The sequence below is a fragment of the Lepidochelys kempii genome, chromosome 6 (genome assembly GCF_965140285.1).
Source record: "Lepidochelys kempii isolate rLepKem1 chromosome 6, rLepKem1.hap1, whole genome shotgun sequence".
NCBI classification, from domain to species: domain Eukaryota; kingdom Metazoa; phylum Chordata; order Testudines; family Cheloniidae; genus Lepidochelys; species Lepidochelys kempii.
In genome coordinates, this window is record NC_136385.1 from 19,000,727 (window position 1) to 19,016,795 (window position 16,069).

The 16,069-nt window shown below is 43.4% G+C and overlaps 1 protein-coding gene across 2 annotated transcripts in view; it reads left to right on the forward strand.

Moving 5' to 3' along the window:
- Positions 1 to 945: 945 nt before the first annotated feature.
- LOC140912508 (NACHT, LRR and PYD domains-containing protein 3) overlaps positions 946 to 16,069 on the forward strand; it is a 38,956-nt gene continuing 23,832 nt past the window's right edge. The window contains exons 1-5 of one of the 2 annotated variants that reach the window (XM_073346993.2): positions 946 to 996; positions 6,171 to 6,457; positions 8,487 to 8,788; positions 12,793 to 12,834; positions 13,898 to 15,629. In XM_073346993.2, the coding sequence (XP_073203094.2) occupies positions 8,515 to 8,788; positions 12,793 to 12,834; positions 13,898 to 15,629 (2,048 nt within the window). In that variant the 5' untranslated portion in view covers positions 946 to 996; positions 6,171 to 6,457; positions 8,487 to 8,514. Of the gene's footprint in view, positions 997 to 6,170; positions 6,458 to 8,474; positions 8,789 to 12,792; positions 12,835 to 13,897; positions 15,630 to 16,069 lie in introns of those variants that run through there. The other variant, XM_073346994.2, reaches the window with a different exon arrangement.

The window sequence follows — 16,069 nt, forward strand, 5'->3', positions numbered from 1 at the left end:
CCCAGGATTTCAAGTCCATACCTGTCCATCTCCCTCATCAGCTGCGAGATCCTTTATGTTTATGTTTATCACTTATGTTCCAGTAACAGACTCTGAAGTTTCAGAGTAGCAGCCGTGTTAGTCTGTATTCGCAAAAAGAAAAGGAGGACTTGTGGCACCTTAGAGACTCTGAAGTGTTTTCTTGCTGCCAACATCAAGCTTTTTCGAGTCCTGTCTTCCAGAGACTGGTCTTCACCTACAACCTTCATGCAGCACAAGGGGTCAGCAGACTTCTCTACTGAACAGCCGTGTCTGCTGGAATGGTATCCAGGTTCCATTTCTATAACCAAGGAACTTTTAAAGAATACAATATATTATGACATTATACAATATTTATTACATTATACAAGGTGTGTATAGGCTAAATTATTTCACATGGTATATTTTACATTTGGAAAAGCACCTAGAGCCGTGGAGTGATATTTCCATTAGAATGAAAAAATAATTTATAATACAATTATCTGGTGGAAGCTGAAAACAGCTCTTAGGCCCAGTACTGCAAAGACTTCCATGCAGGCTTTAACTTTAGGCACTGTAAATAGCTGTAGGAATATAGGCCCACATTACATTTGGGTGAACTATGGATTTAAATTGAGTTGGGATATTAGCATGAGCCATAGGCCCAAAGCACGCGACCAAAAAGAATAAGATCATGAGAGAGCAGGGCTGTTGTGTTAAACTTGCAGTGACCTTTTGAAATACCAGTGTTATCTTTATTTATGGTTTGGGCTGAAGTAATAGAAATAAAACACGGTTCAACTGGGAACCAGGTGTAGTAAATAATTGGCTAGATAAGAAACTCCTTCATCTGGGCTTAGCTAAGGTCTGATAATTAGCAATGACATCACTGGTTAAAGGGTATAAAAAAGTAAACTCTTAAAGGGTTCATTATTAATACTTGCCTAACCAAGTTGAAGCCGACCAATATGGGTTAAGCACTCTGGGTTTAGCCTGTTTGTAAGTATCTTGATCAAATGCTTATAAATGTTTTGCTTACTGTTTGGATGTAGCAAATTGCTTATTTTTAATGCTTTTGAGACATGATGAGAGTAACTGTGTAAATACTATTCAGCCTTTGGATTTAGTAAAGGCATTTATGGTTAAATTAGTGTTGTGGTCATACCCTGCATAAATAATAATTATTCCAGCAGTAGCCCCATGGATGGCACTACTTACAGTGCATAAAGTTAAGCAGGTACATAAAAGCCTTTGCAGGATTGGGGTCTAAATGAGTTCTTCTTTCAGCTTCCACCTGATGCTTATGTTTAAAATATAAGTAAGACTTTGCAGAACAAGGGCCATAGTGTGTCTCCATTGGGAATGCTGGCTTTCTAGTGCTGTTTGTCACTGCTGTGTGTCTCTGGCAAACGATGACAAGCTGTTGTGTTCTATAATTTTTCAAACCCATTTCTACTCCCCCTCAAAAACATTGTGTTCACCTCGCACTGATGGCTGCTTTGTAACACTCATCCCAGCTTCCAGGCACTTGCAGGTTTAAACTGGTGAAAATGGTGGGTTCTCTGTCACTTGAAATCATGATCTGAGGCTGTCAGTAACTCAGGCAGAGGTTAGGGGTCTTTGACAGGAGAGGGTGGATGAGATTCTGTGGCCTGTGATGTGCAGGAGGTCAGACTGGATGATCATGATGGACCCTTCTGGCCTTAAAGATGATTCAGGCAGGGGCTTGGCAGACTTCCTGTTTGTGGTTGAAGGCATTTGGCTCATTTAAGACCATAGCCTGGCCAAGTCAGAGTCAACTGTGGCAGTTTTGCTCCTTTCTTTTTTCACCCTCTCAGGTCCTTTTTCATGTGCACAACGGCTGGCGCAGTCTGAGTGTGCCGCTTCGCTGAACTGAAAGCACAAAAGCTTACGTTAGTGATGAAACGTGTACAAGTAGCCCAAACGAAACTCACTGTGGGCGTGTCTACACAGCAGCTGGGAGGTGTAATTCCCAATAAAGGTATTCAGGCATGCACTAGCTCTGCTGCAGCTAGTGCCCCAGTACAATCCTGCCCAACACCCTGGGTGCATATTCAGGTGGCTAGCCCAAGCTACTGTCCAGGGTCATCATGGCCACGCTACTATTTTTAGCACACTAGCATGAGCAGAGCTTGTACATGTCTGTCTACCTGCACTGGAAATCATGTTCCTAGCTGCAGTGTAGACATGCCTTTGTCATAAATATAAAGGGAAGGGTAAACACCTTTAAAATCCCTCCTGGCCAGAGGAAAAACCCTTTCACCTGTAAAGGGTTAAGAAGCTAAGATAACCTCGCTGGCACCTGACCACAATGGCCAATGAGGAGACAAGATACTTTCAAAAGCTGGAGGGAGGGAGAAACAAAGTCTCTCTCTGTCTGTGTGTGTGATGCATTTGCCGGGAACAGAAAGGGATGGAGTCTTAGAACTTGGTAAGTAATCTAGCTAGATATGCATTAGATTCTGTTTTGTTTAAATGGCTGAGAAAATAATCTGTGCTGAATGGAAGGGATATTCCTGTTTTTGTGTCTTTTTGTACCTTAAGGTTTTGCCTAGAGGGATTCTCTATGTTTTGAATCTAATTACCCTGTAAGGTATTTACCATCCTGATTTGACAGAGGTGATTCTTTTTCTTCTATTAAAATTCTTCTTTTAAGAAAGTGAATGCTTTTTCATTGCTCTTAAGATCCAAGTGTTTGGGTCTGTGCTCACCTATGTAAATTGGTGAGGATTTTTATCAAACCTTCCCTGGGAAAGGGGGTGTAGGGTTTGGGGAGGATTTTGGGGGGAAAGACGTTTCCAAGCAGGCTCTTTCCCGGGTATATATCTGTTAGATGCTTGGTGGTAGGCAATAAAGTCCAAGGGAAAAAGGAAAATAGTTTTTACCTTGGGGAAGTTTTAACCTAAGCTGGTAAAAATAAGCTTAGGGGGTTTTCATGCAGGTCCCCACATCTGTACCCTAGAGTTCAGAGTGGGGAAGGAATCTTGACAGTCCTGTATCACAAACTACTTACTCCCGTCCTCCCTTATGTTCCCTCCATGTGCAGAGAAGAAGAACAGAACACTGTAAGATAGTTTTTTCTTTCACATCTTATCAATAAAAATGAGGAGAGTTTATTTCAAGCTGAGTGAGCAGACAGAAAATAGGGGCTGCTTGTAAATGTGAACATGTTTTCTGTTGCAACAATTGTGAGCTTCCTTTTGGGGGTGAATTTTAAAAGCCTAATTCACCCCAAACCAGCTTTCTTCAGTGATGCAGGTTAAGTACAGACTGCATTATATTGCAGTTGAACTAAATCATACTAGATACAGCTTTATGAAGAGATTCTAAATCTCTTATTAGGAGAGACGTGGAAGTCTGAATTATTTGTTTCCTTCTAGAAAATACAGTGGCTGTAATCTCATAATTGTATCTTTATTCAATCTCCAGGTACATGTCTTGTAGTTAAACCTTAAGGAAGAAAAGTGTTCTAAATTTTGTTCTATTTTGCAAACATATTTGCAGATCTACGCATGGGAAAGAGAACAAAGAGAACATTGTAGTTCTAACTGAAACATATGAAGGAAGTTGGCATTGAGAAAATCACTTAAAGGAGGACTTCAATCCCTCTGCTGTGCACTTTATTGTTTGAATTCCCTCTCCAAACAAAACTCAGTGGCTTTTCCCTAAGCAATTGGAATGTTCTATAATTCACCCCCCCACACACAAAAAAAACACCACAACCCCTAACTCTTTACTAAAGTGTTTAGGGGAAACCTTTTTAACAACTCCTTTTGGAAGTTTTGACCCAACTTTTGTTTTACCTCTCTGGCTAATGAATAGCAGATGCCACAAACGCCCAACTCTCAGACACAGTTACAGGAATCTCTCAGTCATGGGCCAATTTCAAATACAAAAAAGAAAAAAAGAAAAGGAATTTTAAAGTGATTTCCCATTGTTGATTATAATTGAAAATTTATGTTCCAGCAAAGAGTTTTGAATAAACTCTGAGCAGCAGCAACCCTCTGGGATACAGGGGTTTGTTCCAACTCAACCGAGGAACTCTGCTGCACCAGTGCTCATAATGGTGACTATGAGCTGCACATTCCCTGGGTGCCCCTGGCCGGGGCTTACCTGTTTTTTGACAGGGCTACCTGCCAGTGACCAAAATACTCTCAGTCACGCACCCCTCCAAGGGTTACATTTTGTTGTTCTGTTTCAAGTTAGCCCCTGTTATTTGGAACCGGACGATGCCCATGTGACTGCTTTGTATTTTCACTGCTGGGTTAAGTGCAAAGGACACCTGCCTCTAAAAGCTTTGAGTGTCTGCCCAGAAAGTCGGGGTATCAGTTAATGCTTTCTCCACCAGGAATGTAAAGATTTATACAGAGCTGAGATGATTTTCACCAGCCCCGGGGTTTCCTTAGCTCTGCTGTCTGCCAGTTCAGCTCTCAGGACACTCAGCCAGTCCCTTCCCCTGTTTTAAGCCTTACACAGGCATCGTCCCCTCCCCGTTCCCCCCCCCCCCCCGTGACCCCATCCTTTGTCTATTGCTCCACCTCCACTGACTAGGCCAGTTTCCTTGTAAGCTATAAGCACTCCATTTGTTTTCTCTCCTTTTTTGTGGGGGTGAGAGTCTGAGCAGCATGTCAGGGTTGCAAGAGGGGACGGAATCTCTCCACAATGCACCTGAGATCAATGTAGTGATCAATGGCTCCATGTCTAGTTGGCAGCCGGTATCAAGTGGAGTGCCCCAAGGGTCGGTCCTGGGGCCGGTTTTGTTCAATATCTTCATAAATGATCTGGAGGATGGTGTGGATTGCACTCTCAGCAAATTTGCGGATGATACTAAACTGGGAGGAGTGGTAGATACGCTGGAGGGGAGGGATAGGATACAGAAGGACCTAGACAAATTGGAGGATTGGGCCAAAAGAAATCTGATGAGGTTCAATAAGGATAAGTGCAGGGTCCTGCACTTAGGATGGAAGAATCCAATGCACCGCTACAGACTAGGGACCGAATGGCTAGACAGCAGTTCTGCGGAAAAGGACCTAGGGGTGACAGTGGACGAGAAGCTGCATATGAGTCAGCAGTGTGCCCTTGTTGCCAAGAAGGCCAATGGCATTTTGGGATGTATAAGTAGGGGCATAGCAAGCAGATCGAGGGACGTGATCGTTCCCCTCTATTCGACATTGGTGAGGCCTCATCTGGAGTACTGTGTCCAGTTTTGGGCCCCACACTTCAAGAAGGATGTGGATAAATTGGAGAGAGTCCAGCGAAGGGCAACAAAAATGATTAGGGGTCTAGAACACATGACTTATGAGGAGAGGCTGAGGGAGCTGGGATTGTTTAGCCTGCAGAAGAGAAGAATGAGGGGGGATTTGATAGCTGCTTTCAACTACCTGAAAGGGGGTTCCAAAGAGGATGGCTCTAGACTGTTCTCAATGGTAGCAGATGACAGAACGAGGAGTAATGGTCTCAAGTTGCAGTGGGGGAGGTTTAGATTGGATATTAGGAAAAACTTTTTCACTAAGAGGGTGGTGAAACACTGGAATGTGTTACCTAGGGAGGTGGTAGAATCTCCTTCCTTAGAGGTTTTCAAGGTCAGGCTTGACAAAGCCCTGGCTGGGATGATTTAACTGGGAATTGGTCCTGCTTCGAGCAGGGGGTTGGACTAGATGACCTTCTGGGGTCCCTTCCAACCCTGATATTCTATGATTCTATGAGAGATGGAGAGAGAGAGAGAGTGGGGCAGACATGTCCAGAGGTGAAGTGAGAATTGGCATTGCCTTTAAATCACCTAAAATGTAGGCTCTTGCACATGGTATTTCAAACTTTTATGGGAGAGGACTCCTGAAAACCTCACCTCCAGTTGCATATTTGTAGAGTTCCCACAGCTCCTTCCTCTTTGTGGCTACAGTCCTGAGATTGTGAAATCTTCTGAACAAAACCCATTTAACTGGTTACATGAGCATATTATTTGTTTGTGTAATTGCTGGATGTTTCCTTATAGCTGTTCCCGCAACTTTATGATACCAATAGGTGCATGGGGCTGTGGCAGTGTATTGCTCTCTGTGCTCTACAGGACTACGCATGCCATTAATTTTTCAACAAAGAATAAATAAAATAAATGATGCACATCTTAGCTTAAATCCTCTAATTTGCCATTTCAGATTTTCCCATGATGAGCAGAGGGAAATCGCTGACTGACGTCCTTGTGCAGAGATTGGGCAATATTCTGTCGTATGAAGGCTGTTATAAAAATCAAGGAAGCATTGAAGATCAGTTTTAATTGGAGATGATTCAGTTTCTTTGTTAAGGAAATAGCCATTTGCTCAAAGCTTTTCTGTTCTTCCTCTTAGATTTTTGTTTTGTGCATCTGTGTTTGAGCACCAAAAAAAACGAGAGAAATAAATCAAACAAGGGCCTCCAGATCTACTTTGTAGCTTCCTGGCTAATGGTAAGTTCATCACTCTCTGCATTTTGTGCATTTGGTCTTAAAATGGGCTAATTTCAATCTGATGTCATTTATAGTTAATCCATTCGATTTATGGGGGCTGATCAGTATGTCACAAACGTTCAAAATGACTCTGAGGCTTTCCAAGCTAGCACTGGTTCTCAGGACACATTTACTCCAGGACTCTGATGCACAGATTCCAGATTGTGCTAGGATATTTTCTGAATTAGGTATCCCCACCCCAGGGTTTGGAAATCCATTCAGATGATAAATAATATTCTAGCACCTTTCATCCTAAAACTTCAGCTGGCTTTACAAACAGTAACTAAGCTGCATGACACCTCTGTGAGTTAGAGGAACACAATTGTCCCCATTTTACAGATAGGGAAACTGAGGAATGGGAAGACAAAATGAGCTATCCAGTGAGTCACTTGTGAGGAAAAGAACTGAGGAGTTATAAGCTTCAGTGCCCTGCTCTCACCACTAGGCTACTGTCAGGGTTCCCTCCCCACTCTGAACTCTAGGGTACAGATGTGGGGACCCGCATGAAAGACCCCCTAAGCTTATTTTTACCAGCTTAAGTTAAAAACTTTCCCAAGGCACAAATTTCACCTTGTCCTTGAACAGTATGCTGCTACCACAAGTGATTTAGAGAAAGAACAGGGAAAAGATCACTTGGAGTTCCTATTTCTCCAAAATATCCCCCCAAGCCCTTACACCTCTTTTCTGGGAGGCTTGAGAATAAACAAGATGAGCACAAACCAGCCTTGGATTTTTAAGACCCATAAAACCCAATAAGATTCTTACAAAACAAAACTTTATTAGAAGAACAAAAAAGGATAAGAGAACAACTCTGTAAAATCAGAATGGAAGATAATCTTACAGGCAGTCAGATTTAAAACATAGAGAATCCCTCTAGGCAAAACCTTAAGTTACAAAAAGACACACAAACAGGAATACACATTTCCTCCAGCACAGCAAATTTCACAAGCCAAAACAAAGAAAACCTAATGCATTTTCTAGCTAGATAACTTACGAACTTTACAGGAGTTGGGGGGCTAAGAGGGATAAATACTGGAGAGGGAGAGGAATTATTTAAGCTCAGTACCAATGTGGACACAAAAACAAATGGATATAAACTGGCCACCAGGAAATTTAGACTAGAAATTAGACGAAGGTTTCTAACCATCAGAGGAGTGAAGTTTTGGAATAGCCTTCCAAGGGAAGCAGTGGGGGCAAAAGATCTATCTGGCTTTAAGATTAAACTTGATAAATTTATGGAGGAGATGGTATGATGGGATAACATGGTTTTGGTAATTAAATATTCATGGTAAATAGGCCCAAAGGGCTGTGATGGGATATTAGATGGGGTGGGATCTGAGTTACTGCAGAAAATTCTTTCCTGGGTATCTGGCTGATGAATCTTGGCCATATGCTCAAGGTTTAGGTGATCGCCATATTTGGGATTGGGAAGGAATTTTCCTCCAGGGCAGATTGGAAGAGGCCCTGGAGGTTTTTTGCCTTCCTCTGTAGCATGGGGCACGGGTCACTTGCTGGAGGATTCTCTGCTCCTTGAAGTCTTTAAACTACGATTTGAGGACTTCAATAGCACAGATATAGGTGTGAGGTTTTTTGCAGGAGTGGGTGGGTGAAATTCTGTGGCCTGCGTTATGCAGGAGGTCAGACTAGATGATCGTAATGGTCCCTTCTGACCTAAATAACTATGAATCCTTGATCTGTTCCCGGCAAAGGTATCACACAGACAGACAAAAGCCTTTCCCCCCGCTCCAGATTTGAAAGTATCTTGTCCCCTCATTGGTCATTTTGGGTCAGGTGCCAGCCAGGTTACCGGAGCTTCTTAACCCTTTACAGGTGAAAGGGTTTTGCCTCTGGCCAGGACGGATTTTATAGCACTGTATACAGAAAAGTGGTTACTCTGCCCTTTATATTTATGACAGCTGCCCTTCTTCCCTCTAGATAGGAATAAGAGTTGTTATTCCATATTAACTATTAATAATGAGACTTTACACAGTATTTTAGTTTTTCCCCTGATACTGGTGATGGAAAACCAAAGCAGTGACCTGCTTCAAAGTGCTCTTGACGACCTTCTTCAGGAAGACTTCAAACGATTTAAAGACAAACTATCACACTGTGACTTTGAGGGGAAAGGTACCATCCCCCGAGGTCGGCTGGAGAATGCCGACAGGACCGATATGAAGAACCTCCTGATGGCATTCTATGGTGCAGCGGCTGCAGTGGATGTAACTATAGACGTTTTCACTCAGATCAGCTTCAGAGAGGCTGCTGCAAAACTCAGAGAAGAAAGAGAGAAAGGTAAGAAACCTAAAGTTACTCAAAAACCTGGGAGTCTCCCCCAGGGCAGTAGCAGAAGGAGAAACAGGCTGATGGCAGGAATGACAAATTCTGAACCCCAGCTGGAAATGCGGGGGACTCAGAGCAGAGATGCCTAGAGCAGATTCTCTGACCTGCTCCACTTCCTTTTTACCAGTCAGCCGGCACAAGGGGAGCAGAGGCAGCTTGTAATTCTCCATCTGAGGAAATCCCCGGGTGTGTGTGGGGGGGATCCCCAGTGGGTGTAGAGCCAACAAAGGGATGCAGAGAGAGTGCCACGGACAGAGAGGTGGGGAGGAGGAGTAACTAGAGTGCATCCCCAGCTGGGGGACTGTTCTTTGGGGACCATTGGGAGCTGGCAAGTTAGAACAGCTCCCAGGCTGCTGTAATCTGTGCTGCACCTGGGACATAGAATCAAGGATGTGTAGTTGGAAACTGATCACAGCAGAGAGTCTGGCCCAATAGAGTCTCACCAAACAGCTGACTGGCCCCATGAGACCCTTCTGGAATTCCAAGCAGAAATTTTATATTGGAGGCTATTTTTCACTGAAAAACAAAACGAATCCGATGCAATACAAACAGCCAAGGACCAGCAAATCTGGAGAGCTGCAGTTCCGAAGTCCCTCAGCTGCTTTTCAGTGTCCCACATGAGCGTAAGAGCCAGTGCCAATGGGGCTCCACTCTTTAGTTAGACTCCATGTGCTCTGTTATGAGTTAAACTCAATCCTGTTATAGTCATTCCTGTTCCTCTCACCCACAGTGACAATGGAGCTCAGCTGGGTTGGTTCTGCCCAGGGTCCCTGGGATGGAACGCTCCAGGGCTGGCAGCGGGGCTCTCCCTAGAGGCCTTTGGCATTCACTGCCCTGGACAGTCCCCCAGGGTATGAGTTTAATATCCCCCAGAGCACAATGCAGGAAGCATTTATTTATTGTTGACTGTGAGCTCTGTTAAGAAGGCACATCCTTGTGAAGTGACTGAGCAATCTCTCAGTTTGTATTTGTCTTTTAATCTCACAATTGGATGATGATGGAAAACATAACATCCCCCGTGGTGAGCTAGAGAAAGCCAATGTGTTAGATGTGCCTCAAGCCTGTTAGAATGCTGTGGGGAACATGGGATGGATGTAACCCCAGAAATCCTCAATCAGATCGACCTGAGACAGTCAGCTTCTAAGGTCATGGAGGAAACAAAGACGGGTAAAGAATCTAAAGTTGCCATGACTCCTGGGAAGCTCTTCTTCAATATTCCCCCTTCCACCAACCTCCCTACAAAGATATAGCAAAAGCAGGAACAGCTGCAGTTGGTTAATAATACTGAGTAGATTCCAAGGCCCAAGGGAAAGCCAGTGGGAGCTGGCGTGATTCAAAGCAGGGACGCAGGATTTTCCTAGTGCGCATGTGAAATTAGATGTTCTGGAAACACACAAGTTGCTATACGGATACTGTACAAGCAAGTGACATCAGAAGAAAGAGCTGTGATCAATGGCATGGTGTTCCTGGTCAGTTTTTAGACTGGATCTTAGTGGAGAAACTGAGAATGAGAAATGAGGGTGAGAGCAAGTGATTTGGGGGAACTGGCAGTACAGGACCAGAATCCCTTGAGTTCTACTCCTTTGCCTGGTGCAATGGCCCAAGAAGTGTAGCAGAAAGCGGAAGGGGAATCCCCAGCTAGCACAGAGGCTGCTCCTGTGCCACCATCTCAGGCAGTCCCTAGCACAGCAGGTGTGGAACGAGCAGTATGGTGCTCCAGCGATCCCTGCAGCTCTACTGGCCCCTCGGGATCACAGCCGGCTGGTGTAATTTAGAACAACCCTCAAGCTCAGACCATTTGAGAACTAGCCCCAGCCTCAGGATCAGGGAGGTGCAATAAGGGTGGAGGATGGGAGAACAACCAGACACTGCTGTGGCCGCACATATAGCGCACAGCAGAGCATCTGCCCCTAGAGGGAGATCTCATGTCTTTCTGTTCCTGTTAGTTGTAGTTTCTAAACCTTTTTCCTGTGAGGACAGCCTTTAAACCTCAAACCATCATGAGGGGTGAAAGGATGAAGCAGCTGTCCACATTTCTTTAGCAGGAGGCTGAAGGGACCTTAATACACCCAGTGCACTTTAACAACAGAATTACTTGGATCTGTTTGAGATGTACCTACGGGCTTAACCCAGCCCAGAGGTCAGCTCCGTGACTGCTGCTGCAATTGTGGTGGGCATGGAATTCCTACAGAGGGGGAGATGAGAGAGGGAAGAAAGCTGAGGAGTAGGAGTAAGGCCAGAGCAAGGCCAGAGTGGGAGGTGAAAGGGAATGTGTTCCCCCCACCTGGACACGTCACTAAGTGGCCTGGGGCTGTATGGGCTGTTTATCAGAGCTTCGTCCATGTGGGAGGAACCCTGGGACACTGTGTCTCCATTGGAGCTGCGCTGCCAGGGAATGTGGGGAACAGGACAGGGTCGGAGGGCACAGGGCACGTCTGCACATCTGAGAGAGATTTTTGCAACATCATCATCATTGAGCCTCCTTGGGATAGCGTGACTCCTCTTGAATGGAGATACAGGAATTCCTTGTGGTGACAGCAGCAGAAGGGAACCCTGATTTTTCTGGAAGAGGGTAACGGCTAAGGGACAAATATTAACTATTGTTTACATTTGTGAAACTTTGACCTTTTGCATCATTTTAACAAGAAAAATATTGAAAAAAACATAATAGATAAATTAGGTGACACCGGCATTTCACTATCCAATGTTTTGTGAATTCTTGGATCAAAGAAATGCTTTGGGAAGACTGGTGCAAATGCTTTTAGGCTCAGGAAATTTTTGTAAGCCTTGCTCCTGACCAGCAATGATCAGAGACATTCACTCCCTTATTCCCAGCAACCACAAACTTCTTGAGCTACCTGGCATGCATAGGAAGTGTGACTAACAGGGTGCAGCAAATTGCCAACAGAAAATTGTGTTTTTGTCAAAACAATTCTTTTGTGTGAAAATTGTCAGCTTTCCATGGGAAAAACAAACTTTTCTTATGAAAACAGAAAAAAATCTGATTCTGAAATGCTGCTGAAGTGCTGTATGGGAGTCATAGGTCAGGTGACTCATGACCCCTTTTTCCAGTGTGGGCCAGGCTCCCTCTCTGGACTACATCTCCCACAATGCTCCATGGTGACTCAGTAAGAGTGAAAACTGTGGTGCATCATGGAAGATGTAGTCAGGCTAGGGATCTTGGCCTCTAGAAGAGAATGGGTGCATGAGGCAAACAAACTACAATTCCCATAACACATTGCAGCAGCATTTTTTTAAATCAAAATTTTGGTTTTCAGCCAAAACTTTTTGGCTTTCAAGGTGTTTTGTTTGTTTTTTGTTTTCTATCAAAACCTCAAAATTTTCCATGCAGGAGGATGGGGAGAAATTCTAAGCAGCTCTAATATTCTCCCTTGTGTGCTGTTCCCGCTCAGCAGTCTGATGTGGAGGGGAACAGGATCAGGGCTCTACCTCCTCTCTGCTTCTCACTGCCCCTTTGGGGTGCAGGGTTTCTCCAAGGATCCAGTTCCCATGCTCCCTTGTTCTTGTGTGGGAATTACAAGGGTGTGCAATTAGGAGCCTGCCTTCTCTCTCCAGATCTGCATAAATGCTAGGTCCAAGCTATACCTGTTCTAGAAATAGCATCAGTGACACTGTAGCTATAGGTGAGGTGGCAATGCCATGGTAAAACCCTGGACAGGATTTTCTAACTTGTGCATGTAAAACAGCTCAGATTGGCTGTGACTGTGTGTGTGTGGGGGGGGGGGGTTTCCACCTCCCTGTGCAGTGTGTGGGTATGGGTTGCTTGCCAGGATTATCCGGGTGCATCTCACTTAATCAATTCGCTGCTGTTGCGGGGGCCTCAGACACTGGTGCACCTCGGTCCCTCCTATCCTCTGCCCATGGCACATAATAGTCTAGTCTCCTGTGGGCTGTAATATTCTGTTCTCATTTTGGTTGTTGGGTTTAATATGCAGGTGCTGTGGGAGCTGCAAGTGGCCATACCTGCGGATGCTCAGGTAAACAAAGCGTCTTGCGGCCCGCCAGGGGCTAACCCTGAACAAGCCGCGGCCCAAGGTTCAGAACCCCTGTTTTAAAGGATGTTTTAACACTCTTAAAATAGCATTCTGAAATGCTGCTGGAGTGCTGTATGTGAGCCATAGTTCATATGCCTCATGATCCCTTTCTTCTCTGTTGGACAGGTTCCCTTTCTGGAGTACATCTCCCACAATGCACCATGTAGCTCAGCAAGAGAGAAAACCATGGTGCATCATGGAAGATGAAGTCAAACTAGGGGTCTTGGCCCATTGCAGAGACAGGGCCTTCATAAGCAAGTCATCTGTCCAATGAAACACTGGCACTCCACTTCCCGTACCGCACTACTCAGGATTAGCGATGGGTCCCATCTAAATACCGGTGTTCAATCCTATCCTCCAGTGTTTGGAGTCGCAGTAGCGAGGAATGGGGGTGGAGAGTGAAGCAGAGAAGGGTATCTAGAAGTGAGAAAAACAGAAAGGGATTAAAAGAGCTAGCAACAGGAGAGGCGAGAAAACATAACCAGAGAGTAAGAAGAGAATTAGTTAGAAATAACAAAAGAAGACAAAGGGTACTGGGGGGAAAGGGAGGAGAACAGAAAAAATAAGACGAAAACTAAAAGAAAAGATCAGAAGGAACAAAAAAAAAAAAAGGAATGAGCTAAATTATCCATATTCAGAAAAGCACTTGAGCAAATTCTTAACTTTAAGCACATGCTCAAATCTCATTTATTGTAAGGGGACTTCAGTCTGTGCTTAAGGGCATTGCTGAATCAGAACCAAGGTGAGAGATGATCACGTACGAAATAATTAAATAATAAAAGAAAAAAGACTAATTTTAATACGTAAAATTGTAGCAAAATGTAGAGTCACATGATGGTGGGAATGTTGGGCGAAATTGGGGGGGAGACCAGAAAGAATAGAATGCCACCAATATTTTGTCATGTCCAACTTTTGGATATAACTGATGAATGGCAGTTCAAATGACCTTTGTTTGATCAACTGTACTCAGTATGTCTAATGTTTTATGCCATTGTCATTGAATTAGATTACCAGAAAAAATATAGAGATCATATACAAGAAGAATACCAAGTAATAGAAGACAGGAATGCTCGCCTGGGTGAACATGTGAGTCTAGACAAAAGATACACAGAACTGCTTATTGTAAAAGAACATCGGCAGCGGGAGGAGAAAGAACATGAAATAATCACCAGAGGAAGGAGACACGCAGAGTTGATGGCTCAGCGAACCAGTCACACTAAGATTAGTGTTTTATTTGATCCCGATAGAAGTCGACAAAGCCCAAGAACTGTTGTGTTGCAGGGAGCTGCTGGAATTGGGAAAACAATGACAGCAAGAAAGATCATGTTGGACTGGGCAGCTGGAAAACTCTATCAGAAAAAGTTTGATTATGTTTTCTATATAAATTGCAGAAAAATAAATCTTTTTACTGAACAGAAAAGTGTTGCTGATTTGCTTTTAGACAATTGTCCTAACAGAAAAGGACCAATTAAAGAAATGTTTGAGAAGCCAGAAAAACTCCTGTTCATAATAGATGGTTTTGATGAGTTGAGTTCCTTGCTAGATATTGATGAAGTCGGTCTGTGCACTGACCCATTTGAGAATAAGCCAGTGAAAACCGTACTGTGCAGTTTACTGAGAAAGAAAGTTCTTCAAAAATCCTTCTTACTGATCACTACAAGACCAACTGCTCTGGAGAAACTACAGCAGAATTTGAAATTTCCATGTTATGCAGAGATAATGGGATTTTCTGGAGAAGAGAGGAAAGAATATTTTCATAAATTCTTTTGTGATGAAAAGAAAGCAACACAAGCCTTTAATTTTGTCAAAGAAAATGAAATGCTCTTCACCATGTGCTTTGTCCCCATTGTGTGTTGGATCATCTGCACGGTTATGAAGCAACAGATGGAAAAAGGGGAAGATCTTTCACAAACTTCAAAAACAACCACATCGGTATATTTGCTCTTTCTGTCCACTCTGCTAACTGATCATTTTGCTAACTCAATGCAACAGTCTAAAACTACCCTGTGGAATCTTTGCTCATTGGCTGCAGATGGAATTTTAGAACAGAAAATACTGTTTAAAGAAGGTGACCTGAAGAAACACAATTTATCCTTGTGTAAGATTCAGTCTCTCTTTCTGAATAAAAATATTTTTCAAAAAGATACAGAATGTGAAAGTGTCTACAGCTTCATTCACTTGAGTTTCCAAGAGTTTTTTGCAGCTCTGTTTTATATGCTGGAGGAAAATGAAGAGAAAATGAAAAAATCTTTCTCTTCTAAGAAAGATGTGAACAACTTGCTAAAAATTTATGGACCATCTAAAAATAATTATTTAATGGTAACAGTACGTTTCTTGTTTGGTCTCTTAAATAAAGAGAGACTAAATGACATGGAGAAAAAATTACATTGTAAAACATCATCTGAAATAAAGCTGGATTTATTGAAGTGGTTTGAAGTAGAAGCTAAAAAAATCTCCTCTCTGCCCTATAAGACCTATGAGGAACTGCGTGACCAGCTTGAGTTGTTTCACTGTTTGTATGAAAGTCAGGAAGAAGAGTTTGTGAAAAGTGCAATGGATAATTTCCAAGAAATTAGATTGGAACACATCAGGCTTACAACAATGGATGAAATTGCTCTTTCATTCTGTGTAAAGAACTGTTGTAGTAAGCAGTCACTTTACCTATGTAATTGTACTCTTGGGATTGGAGAACGAGAAGAAGGATGGATAGCAAAGCTACGGAAATGGTTATTTCCTCTGTAAGTATCACAGTTTATTTAATATTAATCAGTAAATCCTTAGAGTGACATCTCATCATATCACCATTATAATGCCCCTTTTTTCCAGCGGATTATAAGATATTTGCAGATTTGTCTTGGTCTTTCCCTGTAAAATGAGGTTACACTGTCCCTCTGGGTCTGGTTGGGTCGAGGTAGCTGGGTCAGAAAACCTTATGGTTGCAGGATAGGCAGGAATAAGGAAGTGAGGGTTAAGCAGAAGGACCTGGAAACAGCTGGGACCAGTTAGCTTCCTGGGAAACTAGATTGGATCAGATAGAAGGAGAGGAAGTTAAGATGCTATGGGCCTGAGTGGTTAGCTAGGTACCTGTCTGCATTGAAGAAGCTGGATACCAGAACTGGAGTAAACATTTTAGCTTTGCCAGTTTCACCAGTGCTGTATAGAGGAGAAACGTAACCTC